This window comes from Colossoma macropomum, unplaced genomic scaffold (genome assembly GCF_904425465.1).
Source record: "Colossoma macropomum unplaced genomic scaffold, Colossoma_macropomum, whole genome shotgun sequence".
Classification (NCBI taxonomy): domain Eukaryota; kingdom Metazoa; phylum Chordata; class Actinopteri; order Characiformes; family Serrasalmidae; genus Colossoma; species Colossoma macropomum.
In genome coordinates this window covers 32525832-32553088 of record NW_023494805.1, presented here as the reverse complement: position 1 = coordinate 32553088, position 27257 = coordinate 32525832, and the positions used below count along the sequence as shown (strand labels likewise).

Below are 27257 nucleotides of genomic sequence, written 5' to 3'. Positions count from 1 at the left end.
TAGATGCTTTAAAATGATGTACAGGTCATTACATATTATTATTGGTCATAATGAGTAATGAATTTGTGTTAAAAATATGTTTATAAGTCATCAGAAAAAGAACTGTAGTCCATTATATAGCATTATAAGACATTCAAGTTTATAAATATGCTCATAAAGCATTGTTAGCAAGTTGCAAAGAGTTCTAAGCACATTTGTATTATTTAAGGCTACAAGCTACGTAGAAAGTATTACCAAAAGTTAGCTCACTCAGTAACACTTTACTGTAGGTTACAGTTCAGGCTACATGACACCCACATAAGCTTGTCATGACAACTGACATAGACCTACATAAATGTTTATAAATGCATATTCCAATTGGTGTCATTCGCTATAAAGGTTACATTTGCAAATTTTGATCGAAGTTAGCTAAAGTAGCCTTTATGACAGATGATGCCTATTGGAATAAGCATTTATAAACATTTATGGAAGTCTATGTCAGTTGTCATGACAAGCTTATGTGGGTGTCATGTAGCCTTATGAACTGTACCCTACAGTAAAGTGTTACCGCCCACTCAATCTCACTAGAAAGCTAGCTACCTTAGCAAGTAACCTACAACTTCTTTATGAGCTCAATTTTACTGTCTTCCCTTCAAATCTTCACAGTTTGCTCCTCACTTTCTTGCTCCTCACTACCTTCAGTGAAAGTCATGTATGTCTTTGGTGACAAAGACCAGGCTACTCATCTGATTGGCTAAGCGCAATGCCGCACACATCTGCATGAAGTTGAAATCTGCTGAACTTGCTTGCCGCACCGCTACCCATCATGCTCTGCATGCTGCAGCAGAGCTCTTCTTTGAAATGAATAGGATGCTGTGAGTTTCCAGTGGGTGTGTACCGTAAATATCTTACCCTCACCTTCATTCTTCCTAACTCTAATCCTGGACCTAACCCAAACCCTAACCCTGACCTTAACCACAACCTAAAACCTAAACCCTAACTCTGGTCCTAATCTCAACCCTGGTACTACACCTAACCCTAATAGCAACACTGTTGAGAAAGAACACAGTTTTAACAGATAGTTTGTTGATAATTTCAACATCTGTAGATAATCTAAATGAAGTAGGACCAAATGGCAAAAGCAATTAACCAGTTTAATCAATGAATCATGACAGCCCTAAAATAAGGGCTTATTTTTGTTCCTTTTCTGTAAACCTGTTCCCGAAAGCCATCACTTGTTTTTTTGTGGGGTTTTTTTTTGCCAGCTATCAAAATAGACTCTTGTGGCCGACTCCATCTCTCTGGCTCATGCTTCCCTTCTCAACAGAACCTTTCAGTCTAAACCGTCGCACCTAGCCGGAGAAGAAAGTAAATGGAAGTATGAAGCTGTTGCATCCATCCGCTCTCACTCCCTCTCTCTCTCAAGAGAGAGAAAGCGAGCGCAAGAGTGAGCGGAGATCCGACTTTGATGTGCACCACCTTTCTTCATGTCCAGATCCATCTGGCTTCATACAGAGACGGGATGTGAAAGAGAGAGAGGAGATTAAATGTAACACAAAAGAATGGGGAGGGAAGCTAGGAAGGAAAAGTTCCCCCATTCCATCTACATTTCCTGAGTAAGGGCCAGGCACAGGGCCCGGAACCTAAGCCGTTTGATCAACGCCTCACCACTCAGGCTTCGAGAGATGTACCAGCCCTGTGATCCTCCCCTGTGCAGGGGGAAATCGCTTTTTTCGCCGAGGGGAAATTCGTTTTCTCATCACAGAACTTGGCAACCGGGCTTTTTCAGTGAACATAATTTTTGGGGTGGGTGGAAAGAGAGTGAGAGAGAGAGAGAGAGAGAGAGAGAGAGAGAGAGTGAGAGAGAGAGAGCACAGCAAATATGGATTTCCATACCAGCTACAGAGGATGACTTGGCAATTTACAGTTATATGTAAGGAAAGATCGTGCTGGAAATCGAAGGAACCTTCATGAACTTCTCCTAAGTAACAGAAAAGCCAGCTTATGGGGCGTTTAAATCTACTCAGATATGGCAGCACTGCTTAGGTCTTTAATTAATGGCCTGACACATGGAGGAAACTCTTCTGTGACTGAACGATCCTTTGAGGAATGGAGTCTCGCAGAAGGAAGGCTGGCTCCAGTTGTAGCTTCTAAAGAAACTTTGGGACAGTACAACAAATGAATGGGCTCCACATATGAAAAAGACTTCCAATTTATAAAAAGTGAATATATATATATATATATATATATATATATATATATATATATATATATATATATATCACTGCTGTCGGAACCAAACCTCCTATCTCCAAAATGGTAACTTTACAGGAGAAGGAAAAAACATCCTTTACATTTAATGTAAGTCAATGGAACCAGACTTTTTTCCAAGTCATTTCGGCCCGTTTCTTTTGGCCCATTCATCATGAAATTTACAAACAATGTAAAGGGTAACAGGTATTTTCAAATTATGTCAAAAACAGAAAAATGAAAAAAAGGAGATATGAGGTTTTGTCCCGACAACAGCGATATATAAAATAATATATAAAAAGTAAAAGTTTTGTGAAAACACTGGTGTGCCACAAGGAACAGTACTGCTGCCATTTCCATTCACCTACACCCTTCAAATCTTTTATTTCCAGTTCAAACAATCATTTAATACAAACTGTTATATATATATATATATATATATATATATAAGATATTTCTCAGGAAATTAGTTGTAAGATAATCCACCTGCGTATGGAAATTAAGTAAAAAAAAATAAAAAAAAAACTAGAGTATAAGAGAAAATGTGACCCCTAACAACTGTCTTGGTAGATGACCAAAACTGATAAACAGCACTTAAACCTTTCATATTTGTATAAGAATACCAAGTTCCACTCTTGCTTCAGAACAGCAAAAATCAACAATCATTCCACTGCGAGAAGACAGATCAATGTTATGAAGCTGCTGGTGTTCTCAGAACAATGAGCTGCCCACCCCAGAGTCCAGACCACAACACCACTGAATGTATTTGGGAAATCTTGTATTGTGAGAAGCAGAAGATTGAACCAACTTCTAAGACTGAACTTTGGAGGTGTGGAAAAAGCAAAGCGAGTCTCCTGAATAGAAAGGAAGCTGTAATAAACGCAAATGTTGAACACTATGCACTGAAAATGTAGTCGCTTCCATGTTATTTTATTTTAAATATCTGTTTTCCTGACAACGAAATATGAATAACTTCTACATAATGGTCATTTTGACTGGAAAGTCAATAAAGGGTGGTCTCTAGCTTTTGAACTGTATGTTGTTAAGTTGCTATATCTACTCATGGATCATGGTAGTTAAAATTGCATCAGCACTGATATAAGGAGTCCAGTAATGATAGTGGTTTTGGTCATAAATGCCTCCCCACACTACAGGCCCAATGTGCGAAGCCCTCACATATTCTACCAGTAGTTCTGCTAGAGATACGCATTTCCAGTAATATTATTCAAAAACCTAATAATCTCTTTCACTCAACAGTTTAAGGATTCTCTGGAAGACAAACTAAACAGATATTAATCCTCTCAACCTGGAAAATGGACGGTGACAGATTTGGTTCTATTCCCATGTTTCAGTTTTTTTAGGGTCTTCATGTTAACAGACAGGTGCTAATTAGGCAAGGCTGATGGACCTAAAAAGGGCTTTTGAGCCACGTGTAAGCTCATTTTCAAGTGAGGCTCTTTAAGCTGTTATTAAATTATGCCTGCAAATGAAATGTGACTGCACCCACGGTCCGCTAAAAGGGTGCAGGTGTCATTTTAATCAGACTTCACAGGGTACCGTGGCAGAATATTTAAAGACAAAGGAATATTTTAAAGCATGATAAGCGGTAATGAGGACCTTCTGACACATATTTTACATCAAGCTGCCTAAACCGTATTTCCAGCATTAATCTTGACATAATGTATCCTTTAAGTGCCCATTTGTGGCAGGATTTATTTGAAATCTCTCAAATTTATCTTAAATCTCTTAATTTTGTTGCACGGGGAAAATACGTCACATTGGATGCAGCAGAATGGAGTTTTGTAGTTCAGGCAGGTTTTTGAGAGATAACTCTCAATGTAGGTTGCAGATTGGCATATTCTTGGTACGACTGTCATACAGTGCGTGGCCACAAGTGTGTGGACACCTGACCTCATCACACCTATGTGAGGTTGTTGGACATCCCATTCCATAACCATGGGCTTTAATATGGAGTTGGCCCCCTTTTGCAACTGTAACCCTCATCTGAGGAGGCTTTCCACAAGATTTTGGAGTGTTTCTGTTGAAAATTTGGGCCCAGTCAGTCAAAAGAGCATTTGTGAGGTCAGACACTGATGTTGGATGAGAAGACCTGGCTCACAATTAACATTCAAGTTCATCCTAAAGGTGTTCAGTGGAGTTGAGGTCAGGACTCTGTGCAGGCCACTGGAGTTCCTCCACACCAAACTCGTCAAACCATGTTTTTATGATGCTCGCTTTGTGCACAGGGGCACAGTAATGCTGGAACAGGAAAGGGACGTCCCCAATTTGCTGCCACAAAGTTGGAAAGCATATAATTGTCTAAAGGGGCCAATTAAAATATAAATAAATATAATTATGCATTTTTGTAGTCTTATATTAAAAATACAGACCTATTCATATTTGCAACCTGACAAACAGTAATAGAAAAAGGTGAAGCAGCTCATGGAACTCACGTTTCGCAGGGTACAAAATCTCCACAAGGGGGCGCCATTAGCAGTCATATAGATTTTGATGCTTTGTTAAATATGTTTTCAGTTCTGATATAAACAGCTATCAGTGTTACATTATTTTTATTTTGCACAATAGCGAATGTTGCTTTTGTAATTTTGTGTTTTTTTTACTACTGATTTGTACTAATGGTGCATCCAGTTAGAAGAACACTATTATTAAAAATATTCTATCAGTTCTTATCTCATCTTTGCAATATTCAACAGATTTATCGAACACAAATGTCCATTTTGTGCAGTGCTAGTTCCTGGGGCTCTTAATTTGTAGATAATTGTTCTCTCTGTGGTCATGTTCTAGAAACTTCATGCTTATTTTGATCGTGGCTTTATTTGTGTGGTCCCCTATAGATGATCTACAGACAGGGTTAGGGTTAGGTTTAGAGTTAGGGTGAGATTAATAGAACCTTTCACACACAGCTTCAAGTCCAGTTGCATCTAACAGATATTTAGTTGAATGTTAGTTAAACTGAGCATCTACAAAGCATCTACAGTGGACCAAGCGTTTAGTATATTTAACAGGACTGGCAGCATTCGATGGCCTGGCTCTGTTCAATCAGCCAAATGTATTGTATATTAAATATGGTTCACGTGTAGTTAGGGGGCAAATACTTTTTCACACCGGTGATTTGCATGTTGGTAAACTTTGCTCCTTAAAAAATGAGACAGCAGTTCAAAAATGTGTTTGGTAAGGTTCTCTTCGTCTAACATTACACTTTGTTTAAAGTTCTACAAGCATTCACCGTGATGAACACCCAGTAATAGAGAAAATCAGGGAGGGCATGAATAGTTTTTCACAGCATTGTACTTCTGAGTCTATGTCTGAATTTTTGACCTTGGTAAGGTAGGCATTAGCGTTTTTTATTAACAAATAAGTCTAAATACCACATGACTTCTATTGGCATAGGTGTTGAACTCAAAGAACTAACTCATTCTATAGCACGTGTGTCAGGCTCCGGTCCTTGCGGGCTGAAACACTGCAGACTTCAGCACACTTCCTAATTAAACACACCTGATTCTGATCATTAGCAAGGCCTTTATGAACTGAATTCAGAGCATTAGATGAGGGTAAACACTAATATCCACAGCACTTTGGCTGAGAAGGCCCCCAGTTTGACATGCCTGTTCTATGGCAATTACTTCTTTTCCTGTGTTTTATTCTCAGAGTGCACAAGTTTGGGGACTGGATTTTGTTTGTTTTTGTTTTAGAGTTCTTTTGCTTTCCCCAGGATTCAAAATAATATTCAGACTTGAAATTGGGCATTAGGAAAACCATTATATGCTTAATTATTAATAATCGGACAAGGGTATTATGCTTATTTCTGGCCATATCACCTAGCCCTACTTCTGAGAAAGGGTTTTAATGTCTAAATATCTGTTTCACAGACAGCAGATGCCATACATCACCAGACGGGGTGTCTACCGAAAACCAGGACCTGTCAAGGAATTCAGATGCGTAGGGGGAGAGGGAATAGTCTAGCAAACTCCCCAGAGTATCCAACGCACTCACATCATTCAAATGCCCTTCACGTCAAGCCTCTCCATTTGAATTCTCCCCATTTGAACAGAAATATTCCAGAGTGAAGACAAGCAGTATCGGCAGCCAAATTCAAATTCAGCCACATTTCCTCACAATAGAAAAACAGAAAAAGGGTCCCAGCTTGTGTGGTTTCAATTAACACTTCTTCATCGCCTTCACAAGGTTTCCCTTTGGTGGGAAATAACACTCACAGCTTCTCCAAATTGGAAGTTCCTGGTCTCTGGTTCCGAACAGCTCTGTGGGACACTTGATTTGCCCAATCTAGTCCTAATAAGTGACGAGATACATCCTGTAATCATTTGTCGCTTATGCTGCAGGTTTCTAGAAGCGTGAGCAAATGCCCAGAAAAGGCTGGTGTTGTGCCAGTTGCAAGCTAATAACATTGTAAAGTGAAAGCAAACATATTTAGCAACGTTGTGGCACTGCAATACATCATGAGCAACGTTCTCAAGAGGGGACAAAAAAAAACAACACCAGCTCCGCCGGTAAGACAATAAGTGTCCACACAAGAGAAAGCATCCTTTCATAAAGTGTAGGATTACAGTGCATTGGAGTAAACACGCTATGATGGATCTGAGACGAGGAAGGAAAGTCAGAAAGTTTTCGTGGGCACCCTGAGGGAGCACATTTCCTGGAAAAGTTACAGATAGGGCACATTTTCCACTCAATTTCCACCCGAAAATGTGGGACGCATGCCTCACCCGACCCTCCACGCTTTCATATATGAATCATTTCCATGCATTCATCTAATCTGGACCCAAAGTCAGAGCCAGAATCTCAATGCTGCTTGTCTACTCGAATTCTGTTTGTGTAATTAGATCTAAAGCCTCTCAGCAAATCAGCCGTCGTTTATGAAAGCAGCTGGAAGACAGAGAAAACAGAGGCAATTAGTGAACATATAAATTACGCCAGGCAAACAGTCAGATGAATTATTATTATTGAGTGGGCTCAATCCTGGGCGTCGAGTTATTCAATCTTCTCTCAAAGCCATTAATGTGAAATGTGCTACGGAAGTGCATATTGTTTCGAAACAGTTGAGATTACCTGACTAATGCCCACGTAATCTCTTTCATTACACCTTTTATAACGATTCTTCAATATAAAGCACAGCCTCATGTGAACCACCGCTTTACCATTAATCAGTATGGTATGCATTATGACTGCATATTTTTACTTGATGTATATTAAACAAGGTAAGCTAAATGAGCTAAGAGTTCTGCTTGTTGTGTGAGGACACTGGTGTGCCCCAAGGATTAGTACTGCTGCCATTTCCATTCACTTAATCACTTAAAAAAGATGGTTCTTCAAGGGTTCTTTGGTAAAGAAAATGGTTTATATAGAACCATGAACACTTAAAGAACCCTTTGCATAATAAATTTTTTGTTGTTTTTTTTATTTTTTTTGCATTGTAAAAAGGTTCTTCAGACTGATGGAGAATGTGCTGTAGATGGTTCTATGTAGAACCTTTGAAAAACTTTATTTGAAGGGTGTCTACATAATACATTCATAACATCTTTGTAAAGCATACATTTTACATGACTTTAATATGGACTATGATGTCATTTATGAAGACATATTTTTCAAAATAAAAGACCGTATTTTGTATTTTGAAAAACTGTTCAAACTGTTCAAACTCCTCATTTCTGGACAGCCAAAATAAAAAAAATGACCTGGCTTTGACCTTTTGGACAGAAAATGCTTTGCAGTGTATATAACATGTAAACTCAAATAGTGTCAATTAAACATAGGACAACTGATGCACAATTAAACTTGTGCCTTTTTTTCAGTACCATAAGTGAGGAACAACATAATTAAAAAATAAAATAAAACCTCTAAAGTCTTGATTAATCCTTCAGATAACAGTGCTAGCATTTAAACCACAAGACAGTTGATTAAACGTAAATATTGTTTTCCTCAACAATGTACAGACTGTTAATTTAACCCTCTGGCACAATACATTTTTAAAGAAGATATACAGTAAAAGGAAGAAAGAACAGCAGTGTAAATATTAATGCATAAGAGAAAACAAATAATTAAAAAATAAGTTGAAAGAGATTGAAAAAAGTGCATAAATGTCAAAGCACTTTTTGTCCAAAGGGGCAAAGTGAGGTCATCTTTATTTAGGCTGTCTAGAAATGAGGAGTTTCACTGAAAATAATAGTTCTTAAAATATAAAATGGGGACTTTTATTTTGAAAAATATATATCTGAGTAAAATTACATATTAGTCCATATTAATGTCATGTAAACATGTATACTTTATGAACGTTGATTTAAACATTCATGAGCATGTTACGAAGTGTTCATATAAGATGTTATGAATGTGTTATGTAGACACTTTCAAGTAAAGTGTTACCGAACCTTTTTGAAAAAGGTTCTGTTCAGCACCAGAAAGGGTTCTTCTATTGTTACAAGCTTGACATCATAACAATAACAGAACCCTTTTAGGTGCTATATACAGCACCTAAAAAAGATTCTATGTAGAAGCATATATAACACATTTTCCATCAATTTAAAAGGCTCTTCCATTATGCAAAGCACTCTTTAATCATGCTAAGGGTTCTTTGATTGTTCTTTGATAGAACCATTGTCTTTACTAAAGGGGATTCAAACTGTGTCACAACCAAAAGTTCCCAGACGAGTCTGCGCTAGTAGGGAGTGTTGTTAAGGGAAGATGAAACCAGACACAGCCTGAGGGTCTTACAGCATGAGAAGAATCACCTCTTTGGTGGAAATATGGAACATTTCTGTGACATATGTGAGTTTTGCCCCATCCAGTCCCTCTAACTTGAACACCTCAGGCACTGTTCACACTTGATATTGACTGCCTTGAGTGGTCCAATCACAAGTGGGCAGCCAGACTATTTACCCCTAGCATTCCTATGTGTCTCGAATGTGTCTCCAGTGACAACGGGATAAGATTTCTGGAGAAAGGGTGCCACATACATTTACCACATCAGTCTCTCGCTGCATCTGTAGTCAGGCAAAAACGTTCCGTGAGCCCTTGTCCACGTACCAGCTGATACAAACTAAGGGTGCGTTTACAGTTGTGGTTCATTTTCCTTAGTAGAGGCCAAAGTACAAAATAATACACTGGAGCATTTTAGCTCGTTTCTTTAGTGTTCACGCTTCATCAAACTGACATCAAACCTGATTGGGCAGATTTTATGATGTACATTTGATGACATTAACCATAACAATGTAATCATTTCTAGTGAATGGTCTGAACCATGCTATAGTCTGGCCTAACTGAGCGCCTGGGTTTTATGTATGCATTGTTTTATATGTCTTGTCATATTCTAAAGCAATAAGCCATGAGAGGCAGTGCATTAACACGTCACAAAGCGGGGTGAAATCACTGTAACACAAGGCCTCGAATTATAAAACATCAAAAAGTTGCATATTAATACGTAATATAATTGCTGTGGGCGATAAGTGTGTTTATCGAGTGTTTTATAATGTCTTCAAATATGTTTCAGCAACATTTTGAAACTGAAGTCAGAGCTCATGAAGATATGATAAACACATCCACAGGTGAAAACAACATCAGGCGTTCGCAATACCAAAAGCAGATCCGCAGGAAGGAGACGACAGCTGATTCTGTGTTTGGTCTGTTTAGACAGAACATACTGCGCCAGCAACCAGATTGGTTAGCTTCCAATCATATTGAAGCAGATATGAAGTACAGTAAATTATTGCTTTGACTGTAATGTTAAGTGTCTCTATTTTCATGCAATGTAGGGATTTTTTGGTCTCAAATGGTGGCAAATGTGAGAGCAACTGAGTGCTTGCATCCCTACAAAATCTCTGACCAATGAACAAACACTCATGGGTATAATTTGGTGCACTTTAGCAGTTCTAGTGTGAAACCAGCTGCTGAACCAAATGAAAAAAGATACAATGTCACAAAAACCCAAACTCTAGCAAACTAACTAGGTGTGAAAACAGCCCTAAAACTGTAATCAGACCAGGGTTCCTTTTAATCAAACCAAATCTGCCAAGTGTGAAAAACTCTCAGAAACAAATGGAAAAGGAATGAAGTAAGAAGCTGCTTTTGTTACTGCTGTGATGGCGCGGCTTATTAGGGTGGACCTTCAATGTTATGTGGTCATATGCATCCCTGACCACCTCTAAAAGTGTCATACGGAATCAGATAGCAATGCACCTCCGAGACACCTTGGACCCCTTTCATGCCTGTGCGCGGTTTATGATTGGATCATCCAGGAAGCATGTTAATGCCAGGTGTGGACCGAATCTAACAGCGGAATCTGCTGCATACATTTTTGGTGATGGGATCACATTCGGATTTTACTTGACTGCATGAAAAGCTCGGGGTAAACACTCCCAGGATGCATGGTTATTGGTTTACAATGAAATTACTCAAACCACATTCAGAGGTGGTTGGAGACGGAGCTTGACCGCATTTAACACAAGTGCAAACAGACTGCGTTTTTGTTATCCGTATACAATTACGCAAGCCGAAATGCATCTGCCAGACACTGATTAGCAGGTGAGAGAATAAACAAGGCAACAAAAGGTGGAGGACACATGAGGCTGGCTTTATCCCAAAACCAACAGCCTTCTTGCACTCCAGGCCAATAAATGGTCAACGGTGTCCAAGCCGAGCTTGTCAACTCGTATTATAATGGAGTGAAACTGGGGATGCATTTTAGTGAAAAGTGTAAATGGAATCTGGCCAAAGTTATCCAGATATGATCTGAACACAAAACACATATTAACACAAAGTGTGGACAGATTATTATGCCAATCCGCAAAAGGTCCAATATCTCGTTCGACTGACAATGCTAATTCTATTCATATTAAACAAAAAAAAATATGTAGTGCTGCTGTAACATTAACAAGACTACAGAGTTGGTTGTTTACTTTATCAAGAAAACTAGCCACTCGGTTAGTAGTAGGAAGTAGTAGTAGTGGTATCCACTGACACCAACAAGCTAGACTGGTCTATGCACACTGATGCACTGTTCTCAGAAAGCTCAGGCCTTTCAACACGTAATATTTAATGCGTCGGTGTGCTGGGGGCACATCACCTCAACAGAGGCCCATTGAATCACAAAACAGGTTCAGTTACAGGGCACATTCCAAATTCACTGCAAGTAGAGGCGAACCAGAGGACGATAGCTGCTTCGAACACTGCTCTCCATCCTCTTTATGACACACTATCGAAGAGCACTTTTAGCTGTCAAATTATTCATCAGAAGTGTGTCTTGTCTTCTTTATTTCTACAGCCATCTGCCTCTGCACTGACTCTCTACGACTGCTTCGCCTCTCTGTGAGCGAATAAGTGCCGCTGGCCAAAACTCCTGTTGATGTTTATATTTATTGATATTTACGAGATATTTATACTAAGACTATTGAACTGTTGTTGGTCTATTGTGTTGTCTTGAATTTCCCCTTGGGGTCAAATAAGATTCGGTATATCTGACTGTGTTACATGTAATCGCATGATGTAACACCTGTGATCAGCATTTTCTGGCCAGTTACAAGGTACTAGACTTCACATGCACTTGAGACTTAAGATCTGATGAAGCACAGATCAACCATGCAAACATGCAAATGTATCAAACGTGCAAAAACAGGGCCAGATTGTACACGTGAGCGCAGGCGGAGTGCAAAATGTGCCTTGATGCGACTGCAATAAAACAATCTACAAAATAATCGACAGTGTTATTTTACTTTGAGTAAGAAAACAGAGTTTGTGAAACAATAATACAGACTGCACACATACTGTGGCCGCATCACAGTGTAGTTTGTGCCACGCCTCCTCAAAAGTATATATCTAGTCCCAATGGTGTTATTCTGTTGGTAAACATTCTTTCACTATGTGTTCTTTGGATTAGCAACTCTGGCTGCTGTTGTTGTTAAACATTTTTGACTCTAACGCAAATTAACACCTGGCTTTGAAAAGCCAAAACAATGACACAAAAGTCATCAAAAGCAGCTCAAACTTCAGTATCAAGGAAAAGATTTTGTTTCCATGAAGTTTGGTGGTATGGCTCTGCTCTGGGACAGCAGCAGAGTGATTCCCTCTAGGATACAGAACAGAGCAGGCATCAATGACAAACACAGCATTGAGTAAGTCAGACAGCATGAAGAAGGAGTTGGGGTGGAAGTGAAGTGGGTTGCAAAGTGGTTTGCAAAGGACGTGTGACAGAATGGGCAGGCTAAAGTAGCTTAAATAAATGGACTGATACATTTAGCCAATCCTATTCATAGCAGCCAAACAGCTGAGTCATCAGCTGATAACAGCTGATGATTTGATTGGGGCCTGAGCTTGACTTTGTGGTCTGCCTGAACTAACGATATGCTTGAGTGAATTGAGTGAAATATGTAATCAGCCACACGGATAAAATCTCCACTCACTTTCTGTGCATTCTCCTTTTGTTTTGCACGGCCCCTCCCGCAAATGCATATGCAAGAGGACGAGAAGCGAATTTAGCATTTTTCCACACACACTGCTCAGAAATTTATTAAATTTTACAGTTTCATACATAATATGACGGCAGACTGCATCTGATTTGCAACTGACACTGGTGCAAAAGGCTTAGTACATAAGCAAGACCACACTTGGCGCACCCTTTCTTATTTCCAAGTATTGCATTGAGGCTGTACTGTAAAGTCGTAGGCAAATGTTTGAATACCCCTTGTGTAATCAGACAGTTTGTTCATTTTCTAAAGGGAAAATACAGAAAACAATATTTTTGTATTTTGCTACAATTTATGCTCTAATTTTTTTTCCAATATGTTACATTCAAAAAATAAACAGTGCATTAAACTGTGCCTTACTGTGTTCTCTGTAGAGGATGTGCACTTATTTTCACCTACAAAACATGTACTTTGACCAGGGGTGCCAAAACTTTCGCACATGACTGCATACATTCCACAGTTCCTCCACTGTGGATCTTCAGCGCTGCTAAATGAAGCATTTCCCCTTCAGAGGTCAACGCAGCTAAAGCAGTTGCGCTTTCGGTTGCCGATGCTAATTCACGTATTAAACTAAATGCGAGGCTTCATGCACAAAATTAATTCTCTTGCAAATTCACTGAAACCTCGCTAGCAAACTTTCGCTGACAAAAAGCTGGCGCAACTGGGCCTTTGGTTTGAGGTAAAGTGAAAGGGATAAATCTTTCTAAAGCTGCCTTTTTAATTAGCCTTGCTGATTTACTCATCAGCGGCCCAGACATTCGCGCAAAGGCGCTAAAAACTACAACACTTCCGTCACTGATTTCAGACAGGATTCATCCGCGAAATAAAGGAGCTCAATACGTCCGTAACATATCTGAACTGCAGCCGCTGCATTTCTCTTTCATCGCGTCCCCTCCATCCTCAGCCGCTTATGGGCTCCCTGCGATCCATCCGTAATGTCTTTGGACCACTTCCTGGCCCGGTTTTGTTGGCTAATCTGGTGTGAGGAAAGCAAAGTTGAGAGCGAACAATACAGCATTGTACATCATCCGCGAAAGGAGATTAATGGGGGGGGTGGAGGGGAGGAGTACGTGGGGTGGGGGGGGGGCTGCTAGAGCCGCAGCCCAGATAAAGAATTAGCAAATGAAGCTGCCGTTTTTTTTCTCTTTTTTCCCTTCTTCCCTGCTCCCGAGCCATCCTTCACGGTAATTTGATTGAGAATGCTCCACGCATACTACAAGACCTACGCTCTTTTCTCTACAGGGGGAAAAGTCTTGTTCCCAGAAATAACAATTCATCTTGGCCAAGCCTGGCTCAGCATATATCTCCGACTTCAGGCTCATCATCGTAATTTTACATCAAAGCGAGCTGCTGCATGGGAGATGGAAACCAAGTATGGGGGGTGGGGGGGGGTGGGTGAGTGGGTGGTGGTGGTGGGGGGTAGGGCCAAGCACTTAACAATCCTGGGCCGCGTTCCCACACACCAATTAACGTGGTGCCGAGAGGACGCCCCACTCCTTTCTCTAAACAGACAAAAGCAGGATTGATGACAAAGCCTCCTCGTGCATCACCGGGAGATTTCATGGGCTGACTTGGAAGAAGAGAGGGAACGAGAGAGAGAAAGACAAGAGCAGGCGGAATCACGGAGGACGACAGATAAGGGCGGAAGGCCTTTTTTGTGAACTATTCGTTTTTTCTTTTTCTTTATTCTTTTCGTCAAATTTGGCAGCCATCATAGGTGTGACTCCCTGCGAACAGGAGAGAGAGAATTATCACCTGTCACACTACAGCACTTCTATTTCCTGGCAATATGTGAAGCACAGTAGCACTCTTAACATACCTTCAAGGCGTTTTGTTTCTCTGGGGTTTGACATGAAAAAATTGGTAGCACTCTGCTTTATAGACAGTAATAAGTGCGTAACAACATGATAATAACATGGTACCAAGGTGCAATAACCTAAAAATTACATGCAATTTTTCTAAGGTGTTACTCAATAATGAGTTAGTATTAATAGTGGTAGCAAGTTGGTAATAAAATGGTAAAGTAATGCTAATAAGCTACACTAGGGATAAAAATGACCTGCTCATTTTATAATAGTTAATAAATAACAAGTGAGTAACTGTAGTGGTAATAACATCTCTAATTACCCATTATTCAAGTGGTAATTAAGGGGTAAGGTGTCCAGCTCTTACAGCATCATAATCTACTTAATGAACATACCACCCCAGTTATTTCAAAACACAAAACAGTGAAGTAGTTCACTGAAATTATGTGATATTAGTGCTATAAAACACTAATTCACTTGTTTCTACCTTCATTTCTTACCTGTTGCATCTTTAAATGGTCAAACACTGTATAATGTACAGACACAGTTACAGGCTGTAATTAGAGTAAATCTAAATTATATTGGAGCTGTAAAATGACTTCCTTCCTTCCTTTCTCTCATATCTCATTTACTGCATCTCACAACAGGCGGTAACATCAGTTCTTCAAAATAATGTGGCTAATTGCGCTCAAACGATGACTAAGTTACTGAATTATAATCACTCATGGTGGCTCTTTTACTTTTACATGAAGGCCCACCTACAGACAAATGGGGTAGATATACTGAGATTATACAGAATCAGGGCTGGGTAATACAAGAAGTTCCTTCTGTGTTTCCTGTTAACAAAATGCTGTTACTCTGTTATAAAGCACAGATCTGGCAAAAGACATAGAAACTACATATTTCTTCATACGACATGTTTATCTTTCTTAATCTTAACTTCACTTATTATCAATTATTATAAACAACTGGAAATGTAGGATATAATTTTCAGGTCAGTACAACAATATACCATACGCTTTATCATTATATTACCAATTTGTCACTGCTACAATTGCTAACTAACTTAATATGGTACAACTTGTTACCATATTATTACCATATAATTACCCATTTATTACCAATCTGTAAAGTGGTACCAAATTATTTTTACTGTAATTATATTATTTTCATCTAGTTTCCTAGAATACATTTACATGATAATACACATTATTGTAGGATTACGAATCTTGTACGACTACGTACAATTTTTTAATTACAATTGAAATAATTGGCGTTACTGAGTCAGGATAATAAACACGCTAAATTAAGTGTGTGTGCACTGCTCCAGGTTGCCCTATAAAGCCTGAAATAATCATTGAAATATCAGAGGTGTTGGGTCAGGAGTTGTTCAGGCAACGTCACACATCTTCACATATTGACATCACACATAGGGATCAAAAAGAAGGGTCCGTTCCATGTATAGGTCCCAAAAGTAAAATCAACTTTTCAGTAAAAAGCATATGATGACAAAAGTAGATAGTAAATGTTCTTCTGCACGTTGTGTGCAATTACATATTTCCACCAGAGAGGGCTCCAGATCCCCCAATTCTTGCATAATGTAGCTTTAAGTGTGTTCGCTGAAGTGAATGTGTACTTATTTTCACTTAAAAAAATCAACAAAAAATACATTTGACCAGGAGGATTGCAACTAGTTTTTTTAGGTGTACACCCTCCTAGAAATGTACTTTAATGTGTTTAAATGTCATTGTTTGTTAGTGTAAAGGTGTGTTGCGTGCTATTTGTGTGATTTTGTGACAGGGTACGGGTTTAGTTAGAGTGTTCTGTGTTGAGGTTGGTCTACCGTCAGGGTGAAGCCTGTGGCTGGTCGTGAATTTCCCCTGCAAGTTCAATGTTCTGCATGCGCCTTTCTGCCCCGGTGTTTAATAAAGAGCATTTGTTGTGATGGAATCATAGCCTCTGGCTCTGACTCATGGTGTCTTACTCAACACCGACGCTACAGTGTTTTCAGTTTTATTCGAACTACCAAAACAGCTGTACTTTGTAAGCAGGTGGACACAATTTCTTTGGGTATTTAATGACGAAAACATGGTTTTCAGCTAAAAAGCACTCAGCCATGTAAGCAACAAAGGCAACAAAATAGGTACTAGAGGACAGATTTACTGTTACATGCTTCCAAATGAGGACCTGCCGAAAAGCAAAAAGCATGGAATGGACAGGTGTCTATCTGCCTGTCGTATTTGCTGACTGAGTACCTAGCTCAGGTGTGCTGGGAGCTTGGGTTTAAGGCTCTGGGAATTAGACTAAGAGGCCTAGCATATCAAGCACACTCATCAGTTTCAGTTTGGTTGCTATGTGCTTGACGCCTGGTGGGAAAAGAAAAGACAGAGAGCGGCTTCTTAACGTCACCTTTTCAAGGCTGTCAGAGAGGAGATTAATTCCAGCCATTGTCATTTAATGAGCTGTAGAGAGTTACCTGTCGCAGTGGCTCCTCGTTTGCCTCTTTGTGTAAAAAAGTCACTTTGTTTAATTACCCTGCCACTGGCATAGAGACACACACACACTCAGACAAACATATACACACACTGCTCCTGAATAATCAGCACTCAGCACCCAGGAAGCCTTCCTACATAAATATGGTCTATATAATTGCCCTTTTCCTTCACAGCTCGTCTAGAAGGCAGTGCAGTGTCATTCATTCTAAGTATCTACGGAAAATAACCAGATTTGTTCTGGTCTTTTTTTTTTCTTCCAAGGCCAGAAACACTATAGAGATTTCGGCCTTGGGAAGGGCATGATGTGATCCCTTACACAATGGCCATGTGCCGTCAGTGCAATCGAGATGGCAGGCAGAAAGAAGACCCTGAGATAACACTCAGGTCAGGTCCTATCTGTCACCATAAGAGTGAGAAAAGCTGCAGCTAAATCTGTTCTATATGAGAGCTGCACATCTATACTCATCCATACTCAGGCACATATGGGCAAGATGCCATAGAGTGAGGGGATATTTACAGTGAGGGGACCTGTTGTTGTCAAAGCAGTACAGGTTTGCGAAAGTCAGAGACCTTCGTTCATTTAATGTCCAGTCAAAATGGCCAGTAAGAACAAATTAATAATCTTTCAAGAAGCCATTGCTGAGTAAAGAAAACTTGCAAATTTGTTCTCAGAACAAAGGACTGTCCACTCTAGAGTCCAGACCTCAACATCACTGAACATGTGTAGGATTACTTGCATCATGAGAAACAGATAATGCAGCCATCTAGGGATGCGGGAAGTGTGGGTGCTGAGGGGGCTGCAACACCCCCGTATTTCAGGATTGCACAGCTTAAAACAACAATAATTATCCAGAGATCTGAACTTTTTTAATAAGTTAGTAATAACAGTGCAGCAAAGATCCAAGTGTGTTTGTTTTACAGAGGAGTTTGTATTTTTCTATTTTTATTTATTCTTTTTGAAAACCTGCAGATGCACACTAAGGTGTATTTTCATTACAGTGAACTGAATCACTTCAACAACAATTGGCTGTTTTGGGGGCGCATGGCTAAAACACAAGCAGGTTGAGGTTTAAAGAGGGAAACTGTAGTGATACAGGTGAGTTCTGAAGCTCAAAGTGGCCTAAAACCATTGTTTTTAAGTTTACAAAGAAGATGAAAGTAACATTTTATGAACCATTATATCACCCAGTCAGTGTTCCTTCCAGTTAAATCTCATGGTGCGACTGTGGGCGTGACATAATCGGTTACTGGCCACATATCAACAATCAGATTGGTCATTGCTCAGCTAATTTGCACCAAAGTTGCATAAAAACTGAGAGATCAGAGAGAGGATGTGCATCAGGAGTCTGATGTGTCAGTTATATGTATATAGTTTGGTCCCTCGCCTCCGTATAGTGCCGTATGACTCATTATGTCAAAAAAAATGTAAACAAAAATTAATGGTGACTTTTTTATTTTAACACTTAACAAACTGTCAGTAACATGTCAGGTGTAAGGTTAAGTAAGGTTAGGTTTTGGGTAAGGTTGGGTAAGGTTAGGTTTTGGGTAAAGTTGGGTAAGGTTAGGTTTTGGGTAAGGTTGGGTTAGGTTAGATTTTGGGTAAGGTTGGGTAAGGTTAGATTTTGGGTAAGGTTAGGGTAAGGTTAGGTTTTGGGTAAGGTTGGGTTAGGTTAGATTTTGGGTAAGGTTGGGTAAGGTTAGGTTTTGGGTAAGGTTAGGTTTTGGGTAAGGTTGGGTTAGGTTAGATTTTGGGTTAGGTTGGGTAAGGTTGGGTTTTGGGTAAGGTTAGATTTTGGGTAAGGTTGGGTAAGGTTAGGTTTTGGGTAAGGTTGGGTTAGGTTAGATTTTGGGTAAGGTTGGGTAAGGTTAGGTTTTGGGTAAGGTTGGGTAAGGTTAGGTTTTGGGTAAGGTTAAGTAAGGTTAGGTTTTGGGTTGAGGTTAAGGTTAGGATTAGGATTAGGTTTTGGGTAAGGTTGGGTAAGGTTAGGTTTTGGGTTGAGGTTAAGGTTAGGATTAGGATTAGGTTTTGGGTAAGGTTGGGTAAGGTTAGGTTTTGGGTAAGGTTAAGCAAGGTTAGGTTTTGGGTTGAGGTTAAGGTTAGGATTAGGATTAGGTTTTGGGTAAGGTTGAGTAAGGTTAGGTTTTGGGTAAGGTTGGGTAAGTTTAGGTTTTGGGTAAGGTTAAGTAAGGTTAGGTTTTGGGTTGAGGTTAAGGTTAGGATTAGGATTAGGTTTTGGGTAAGGTTGAGTAAGGTTAGGTTTTGGGTAAGGTTGGGTAAGGTTAGGTTTTGGGTAAGGTTGAGTAAGGTTAGGTTTTGGGTAAGGTTGGGTAAGGTTAGGTTTTGGGTTGAGGTTAAGGTTAGGATTAGGTTTTGGGTAAGGTTGGGTACGGTTAGGTTTTGGGTTGAGGTTAAGGTTAGGATTAGGATTAGGTTTTGGGTAAGGTTGGTATGGTTAGGTTTTGGGTAAGGTTGGTAAGGTTAGGTTTTGGGTTGAGGTTAAGGTTAGGATTAGGATTAGGTTTTGGGTAAGGTTGGTATGGTTAGGTTTTGTGTTGAGGTTAAGGTTAAGGTTAGGATTAGGGCCAGTGTTAGGGTTAGGTGTTGGGTAAGGTTGGTAAGGTTATGTTTTGCGCAACAGAAGTAACATATTAGCAATACATCTACTTAATGTAAGTCATGTATCAACAGAACATCTACAAGATATTTACTTCAGTGTATTCAGATGCTTCACTACTGCTACTCCACTGATATGTTGCGTTATTAATAATATGTTAAGAGTTCATTAATCATCTACAAAAGACACTCGAAATAAAGTGTTACCTAATAATTTTGCATGATGTCATTGTTCACATCTCATATACGCTGCTTCAAATTTCAGCACCCCTAACTTAAAACACTTTCCCGCATCCTACAACCAACTTCTAAGACTGAACTTTGAGGGTGTGGAATTCCTGCAAATTTCTCTGAAAAACTGAAAGCAAGCCTCCCGAAAAGAATGGAGGCTGCAATAAAGGCAGAGTGGACGACTACTAAACTAAAAACTATACTAAAAAAACATGATGATATTTAGCTACTGTAGTTTTCTGTTAATCATCCATATCTCCATTTTTCATTTTTTTGCAATGAAATGGAAAGAAATTGTCCAAAATTACTTGGAAAAGAAGTCTTGCCACATTAATTTATATTAAAAAGTATGTTTTGCCTTTTTTTATGGGAAGTTACCATTTTAGAGACAAAAGCTTTTGTTCCATCAGTGACAAAATGTTTTCTGTTTTTTTTATTGCCACCAAAAAATGAATAACTCCTGTATGTGTTAGGATACACTGGATGTAGTTCACTTCCAAAATCATAGATTCCAAACCATCATATCCAACCTCCCTAGCTTCAATTAGCTACAACAACATAGTCCAGCTTGCTGCCGTAGCATTATAGTATAAAACATATAAAACGCGTAAAATACAAAACAGTTGTATGTTAATTTTTCATTAGGATGAATTGGATCTTGATCAACATTGTAAAGCTTATCCAATCTAGCAATGCTTGCTATGAAAGATTGTAAGCGGAGCACGTCATTCAGCATACTGTCCATCTCCCAGATCAATCAATGACAAATCAAAATATCAGTACCTGCATAGGGGACGGGAGCGTCTTTGTCCAAGGCTACAAGTGGTGGATCCAGCAGGACAGTGTCCATGTTCTCGGTGATGACTCCATGGTAGGATGTCTCAATCCATGGCTTGTGTTTGTTCACTGGAAAAGAGAGAAAAGGGAAAAAAGTAGAGAGTGAGTGTGGATTCTCAACAGATCTTCAGTTTCACACAAGCTGTAGGAACTACAGTAGTGCTGCAGCCTTCCAGTAAATGCCCGCAGCACTGCTGGTGCAACCCTGCACCATCTTGTGGACTAAGAAACCAGTGGATTACAGTATGCCATTAGCATACCAATGGTACACAGTAAACAAATTATAAATATTAATAATCACTTAATAAAACATCAATACTTGGGCCTGTGTGTTTTGACATTTTCACCCAATATATTGTAAGACTTCTATTGATTTCTTCTCCCACTCCTAGTACTTACTGCTGCTTTATCTAACACATGCCCTTGCTCCTTCTGCTGCAGATCTAACCCTTCTGCAAGTCTACGAACAGCATGGTACCAGCCCTTTTATCTGAGAAGACAAAAATCTGGCACAAAAGTAAAGCATGTGCATCAATGGTCTAGAGGCAAGAACAGACTAGGTGGTCATAGGCCCAATCCCATTTCTCATTTTTACCCCTGACCCCTTGTTTTCAAGTGCCAGTACCTTGCTCCTTGGAACTGAGTTACAAGGGGATAGTGGTTGAAATCTTCCTGTATGAAATGGGACCCTCAAATAAAAAGAACATCACTTCATTAACAGCTACTAGTGCTGCTCTGTGGGCGACCCTGCCAGTCTGCAGTGATAGCAGAGGAGGGTAAAGTTCAGCTACCTCATTGCTAGACTTTAGTTACATTTAGGGCATTAAATGCCTTCAAAGAGGTGGAGAGACAATTATTTACTAATGTAATTACATAGTTACCATACTATATAGTTATCTGCTACAGCGCCACCCTGAGGCAGACCAGTGCTGCAGCTCTAGTTACTTAAGAATACCAAAGACTGGACCTCGTTGATTGTGGGTGAAGGAGCTAAACAATGATAGAGTAACATAAGTTTATTTTCAAGGACCCCCCAGAAATTTAATTTTGAGATATATTGAGGGGGTCCAAGCGTTTAATTGGGAGCTCCTGGGCCCTTCAGGACCCCCTCTATTTCGCATCGTACCTGTGACTGTCTTAAATTAGCACCCTCGGCTGAATCATCCCAATGCTATAGGTCCGCCCAGCTCTGATTCTTCTTCAGGGCTGTAAACTATCCCAAGATTTAAGATCTCAAACAATCAGCTTCTGAATTAGATTTTCAACTGTAAACTCCTTGTGTCAGGAGTCTTATGTCGTCCTCTACCACCATAACATGAGAATACATTCAAAGAAACTTGGAAACCTGTGCAAGCCGAGTCACAGGACTTTCTCCGCAGTTGCTCAACAAGCCGACTTGACTGATGCCACTGGCAGGCCTCTCAGTCACAAAAGTAAGAGCTTCCCACACACTTCTTGAGCATAACCATAAAGCTTGTCTGCCTACCTTTTTCCAGTGTGGGCATGGTCAGCGCAGGTAGATATGCCTCAATGAATGTGTCTGCTTTGAATTGTACCTTCTAACTTTATTAGAATTTAACACTGCTGCCCATTTTTCTTCTTCAGTGTCATCTTTTCTGAACTTATCATCACACTGGCCTATATTTTCTCTCAACCTGCAACAACATGCCTGTCAGTATAGTCCCATTCTGCCATTCATTTTCACTCCATTGCTGTTATTTCGCTGCTTTATATGCATTCTCTCTGCATCTACCCTATCTACAATTCCAGATTTTCTCAAAGTTTTATCTTCTAGATCCATTTTACGAATCTTTGTGCCATTTATTAGTATGTATTCCAGCTATTACCATTTCCAGTGGCGAATGATGACTATTATTAGTTTGGGCCATAAATGTCAAGACAAAGTAAAACAAAATCTGAAAATGCACCTCTATGACAATGTTAATTTATGCTAGCACCCCCACGGCATTTCTAGTGTTATATTAGCACTAAGCTATTGGTGATACGCATGATAAGTTTTGCAAGAAGATTGTTACAAACATTAACATCTATTTACCTTGTACCTTGCAAAAACACATCTATGATAATGCTAATTTATGCTAGCGACCCTTAGGCATTTCTAGTATTATATTAGCACTACGCTAATCATGGTGCACATGAAAAGTTTTGCAACACGCTTGCAAAAAAAATTAACACCTAATTACCTTGTACCTTGTCAAAACACCTCTAATATAACGCTAATTTAAGCTAGCACCCCTAAAGCATTTCCAGTATTAGATTAGCACTAACATTACAGTGGTGTACATGAGATATTTTGCAACAAGCTTGCAACAAACATTAACATCTAATTTCCTTGTCCAAACACCTCGATGACACTGTTAATCTATGATAAGAAATCCTGAGGAATATCTAGTATCATATTAACACTAAGCTAACGATGGTGCAGATGAGAAATTTTGCAACAAGCTTGCAACAAACATTAACATCTAACAAATGACTGAAACCTTACACTTCTATTCACAGTTAGTAATGTAGCAAGGGTTTCCAGAAGGCCTACAGAAGGGGTCTCAATCTACCGGCCCTCCAAGGCACATCTAGCCCTTGAAACAACTTGATATGGCTAGTCACATATTAACAATTTATCCTTATATCTGGCCCATAAATACGTTTTCATTTTCATTTTTCTGTGGCTAAATATTTATATCTGGCAGGTAAAATGCGTCACCACCATACACCATGGCTAGAACCCATACAATGTGGCTAGAACCCATATAACATCAGCTTTGGTTGATGCTTATACTGTTAAAAGGCAAAAATAAAGTGATGCATGCAACTATTCAAACAAAACCCTGATGCAGCATGTACGCTGCACACTGAGTGGGTGTGACTGTAATTTTAACTTTAAATTTAAATTTAACTATGACTAACTAAGCTATGATTATAATTGAGACTGATAGTTCAATCTAAATGGATTAACTCATGACAAAGCAGCAGATACATCAAGTCGGAATGAAGAAATAAATGGAATTGTCAAACGAATCAACTGAGAATGCAGAATTAACAGGCTCATAGTAACTTCACTCGCATCAGCAGGATTGCCAGTACTATCACAACAAGTCCCATATAATTCTGCTGATAAATGTACAGTTATTTGAGTTCATTAAACACTAAAGTATTTATGAAACACTGTGTATTTATATTGCCACTGCTACTATTAATAATAATAAAAACAACAATATATAATCCTTTGAACTGGCACCCACCAGGCTAGTGGCCCCCAGATAATTTGAGCCCCTGACTTAGAGATATGTTTTTTCTTACAAAATCAATGGGTCCCACTGAAAATCAAAACGTGATTGGTTGATTCGGTTGCCAGGTCCTTATAATGTTGGTGGTGAACCTCACAGGCCTTCTGTCTGGCTCCTGAAGTCCTAAACAGTGGGAGAGCTCACTTCTTTACTTCTACCTAGATACCTCAGAGAATAAAATCTGATTGGACAATTTTCCACTTATCTCTTTTGTCTGCACCCAAAACTTAATGAAATAAGTGTTTTACCACAATACTTGCAGAGATAAATGAACTTTTTAGTTCCCAGAAATCACTTCGCGTTCTCTGAAGGCCTAAAAGACCCTGAGTGTTGACCATTTACCATCCACACTCTCAGAAAAAGGTACTAAATTGTCACTGGGGAGGTACCCCTCGCATTTCTGGAGTGGCACCCCCAACAATAATTGTCTGATATTCCACTGCAATCATATTACTTAAGTTCCATTAACCCCATATACTTTGTCCTGACTCCAGGTTTGTTCTATTTATAAAAAATTAGGAAAGGGTACAAGTATGCCTTTTTCCTTTACGAATAATTTAAATTATGAATAAATTAAATTGGGGGCAGCACAGTGGCGCAGTGGGTAGCACTGTCGCCTCACAGCAAGGAGGGCCTGGGTTCGATTCCTGGCCGGGTGACTGGGGTCCTTTCTGTGTAGAGTTTGCATGTTCTCCCCGTGTCTGCGTGGGTTTCCTCCGGGTACTCCGGTTTCCTCCCACCATCCAAAGACATGCAGTCAGGCCAATTGGACATGCTGAATTGCCCCTAGGTGTGTGTGTGATTGTATATGTAAGTCTGTCTGTCTGCCCTGCGATGGACTGGCGACATGTCCAGGGTGTATCCTGCCTTCCGCCCAATGACAGCTGGGATAGGCTCCAGCACCCCACCGTGACCCAGAAGGATAAGCTGTTTAGATGATGTATGTATGTATATATAAATTAAATTGGACACAATAAGGCCAGTGATGCACCTATGAAGGTACATTTACATTATTTGTACCTTAAACAAAAGGTATCCATACAGTGCTCTTCATCCTGACAGTGGTTGTTTGCATGCTGAGACTATTTATACCTCAGACTGCTTTCCTTTTAAGCAATATATAATATATGAATGTCTAACATCTAAAGCAATACCAGTTATGTACCCAACCTCTCCTACAAAACTCTCAAGGTTGATTTCCTTTCCAATAACTCTTTAAGAACGTTGAAACACAAATAGAGAGGCTAAAAATACAGAACACAGACGGAAACATTCAGGGACTCAAAATTCAATAATCCTAAAAAATCTTACAAGGCTATATCAATAAGCAGGTGTTGCATAGAGGGACCCTATCCCCACAGAAGCCACATCTTCCTCCCTCTCCAACTCCCCCGTATCCCAGGGCAACACTCGCATTTGTCTTAGTCAGAGCTTTGCTCTGTTCTTGTGGCTTTTCAGTGGCTGCAGAATAGGTAGATACAACGTAACGAGGTGCTGATCAATGGTCGCATGGCACAGCTAACGCAAGTGCAAGCTGCTATTCACAGACGGAAAAAACAAGCCAGCAATAGGCTGAATAGTTCACTGGCTGGGCTTTATGCGCCTTCTACTGAATGTTTGTTCCACCTAAGAAATCACTTGCCCTGCCACTATTCAATCACTTGAATCTGTGTTCTGTGCTGGAATAACAAACTAGCAACATTTTCCATCTGTAGTGTGTCAACTGTGGTTTGTTAATTGTCTTTTTTGTGGACTTTGCATAGACTTTGGCACCGATTCAGCAGCACTAACATATCTTTGATTGGTGGAGCACTGTAGTTTCAAAGCCAACTTAACAGATAAACCTCACACTGCAACAACTATCATTTTTTTTAGTATTTAGTGTGCCCAACCTTTGCCTTGGGAGATTGCTTTCAGTTTTTTAAAGAAATCGGCAGGGATATTTTTTTCACATCTCCAAAGTTCAGTCCTAGAAGTTGGTTGCGTTTTCAGTTTTTGAGTACCCAAGTAATCCCATTTACAATCACACTCAGTCCATAAAATCTTATTCGACATCTCAGATGTCCAGTTTTCTTTTCTTAGTAATGGCTTCTTGACAGCTACACATTATTTCGCACCCATAGCGTTGAAACTGGCATGGCAGCTGAGGTGAGTCTGGGTAGCTGCTTGTGTGAATGTTAGTGTCTCCTTGAATGGGAACATAGGGCGTTTTCACAAATGTCCCAAATACTTGAGTCTACATCCAGGACCGATTCTGGGCTTGGTTGGGGGAGAGGCTCATTATCGCTGGTTTGCTTTCACAGGCAAGAATTCTACCAGAACAACACTCAAGTGGTGAAGAACAGTCCTTTTTGGATATGTGGCATTTCACCATGTAGGAGCATCTGCAAACAAAGAGCTGTTCTACAGGGAGATTCACTCAAAAGAGGCCCAGAATATTCAGTTGTAACTCCCGTTAGGATGAAGCGATCTGAACCAAAAAATACGTTACATACCTTGACGTATGTGTTATTGATTGCATTACGTGCGATGCTGGAAGTGACACATGAAGGGGTACGGGGGTATGCACCCAGAAGTTGCAAACGGAGGTTAAACGTTGGGACGGCTGTCCGGCGCCTACCTCATCACTCCGACGCAGGGGCATCCTGGCTTGTTCGAAGCTCCATATACTGAGGACCACATTGCACATTGTTTCGCTCAGATTGCTTCATCCTAGCGAGAGTTATTAGAGAATATTCGGGGCCTCTTTTGAGTCAATCTCCCTGTAGTATGAGAAGATATTCAGCCATGCAGGCCAGCATGAAGTGATAAGTCAAAGCAGTCATGTTACAAAATGAACCAATCAAGTAACCCCACATTCGGCGCTGAGAGCGGATAGCTTGCATACATGCAGGGAACTGCAACAGAAGCGAACCCCAGACCAACGATTTCAGCAGGACCAGAAATCGGTTCTCTGGTTCGCTCCCTGGCTCAAAAACAGCTTTCAAATTTGACCAAATATACCAAACTCACAGAGCAGGCAGTCATGAGTCTGAAAAAAACTCTAGTGTGAAAACACTCTTAATGTCAGTGAGAACCTTGAGAGCAGCTTTTGATGGAAAGATGCAGCTGTAACTAATTGGTTTTAAGATTGACAGGATGGACGAGTTTAATTGGCAATAGGGGCCACAAAAGAGTGGACAAATTAATGGATAGATTTGATATACTTAGTGTTGGAGACGTGTGATTTTCTGTTTTCTGCTTTTTTT

At 39.9% G+C, this 27257-nt stretch overlaps 1 protein-coding gene across 1 annotated transcript in view; it reads right to left on the bottom strand.

Moving 5' to 3' along the window:
• The window catches only part of clstn2 (calsyntenin 2), a 381240-nt gene that overhangs the window by 210859 nt on the left and 143124 nt on the right, over window positions 1-27257 (bottom strand). The window contains exon 2 of the mRNA XM_036597461.1: window positions 20648-20770. Within this exon, the coding sequence (XP_036453354.1) occupies window positions 20648-20770 (123 nt within the window). The remainder of the gene's footprint in view (window positions 1-20647; window positions 20771-27257) is intronic.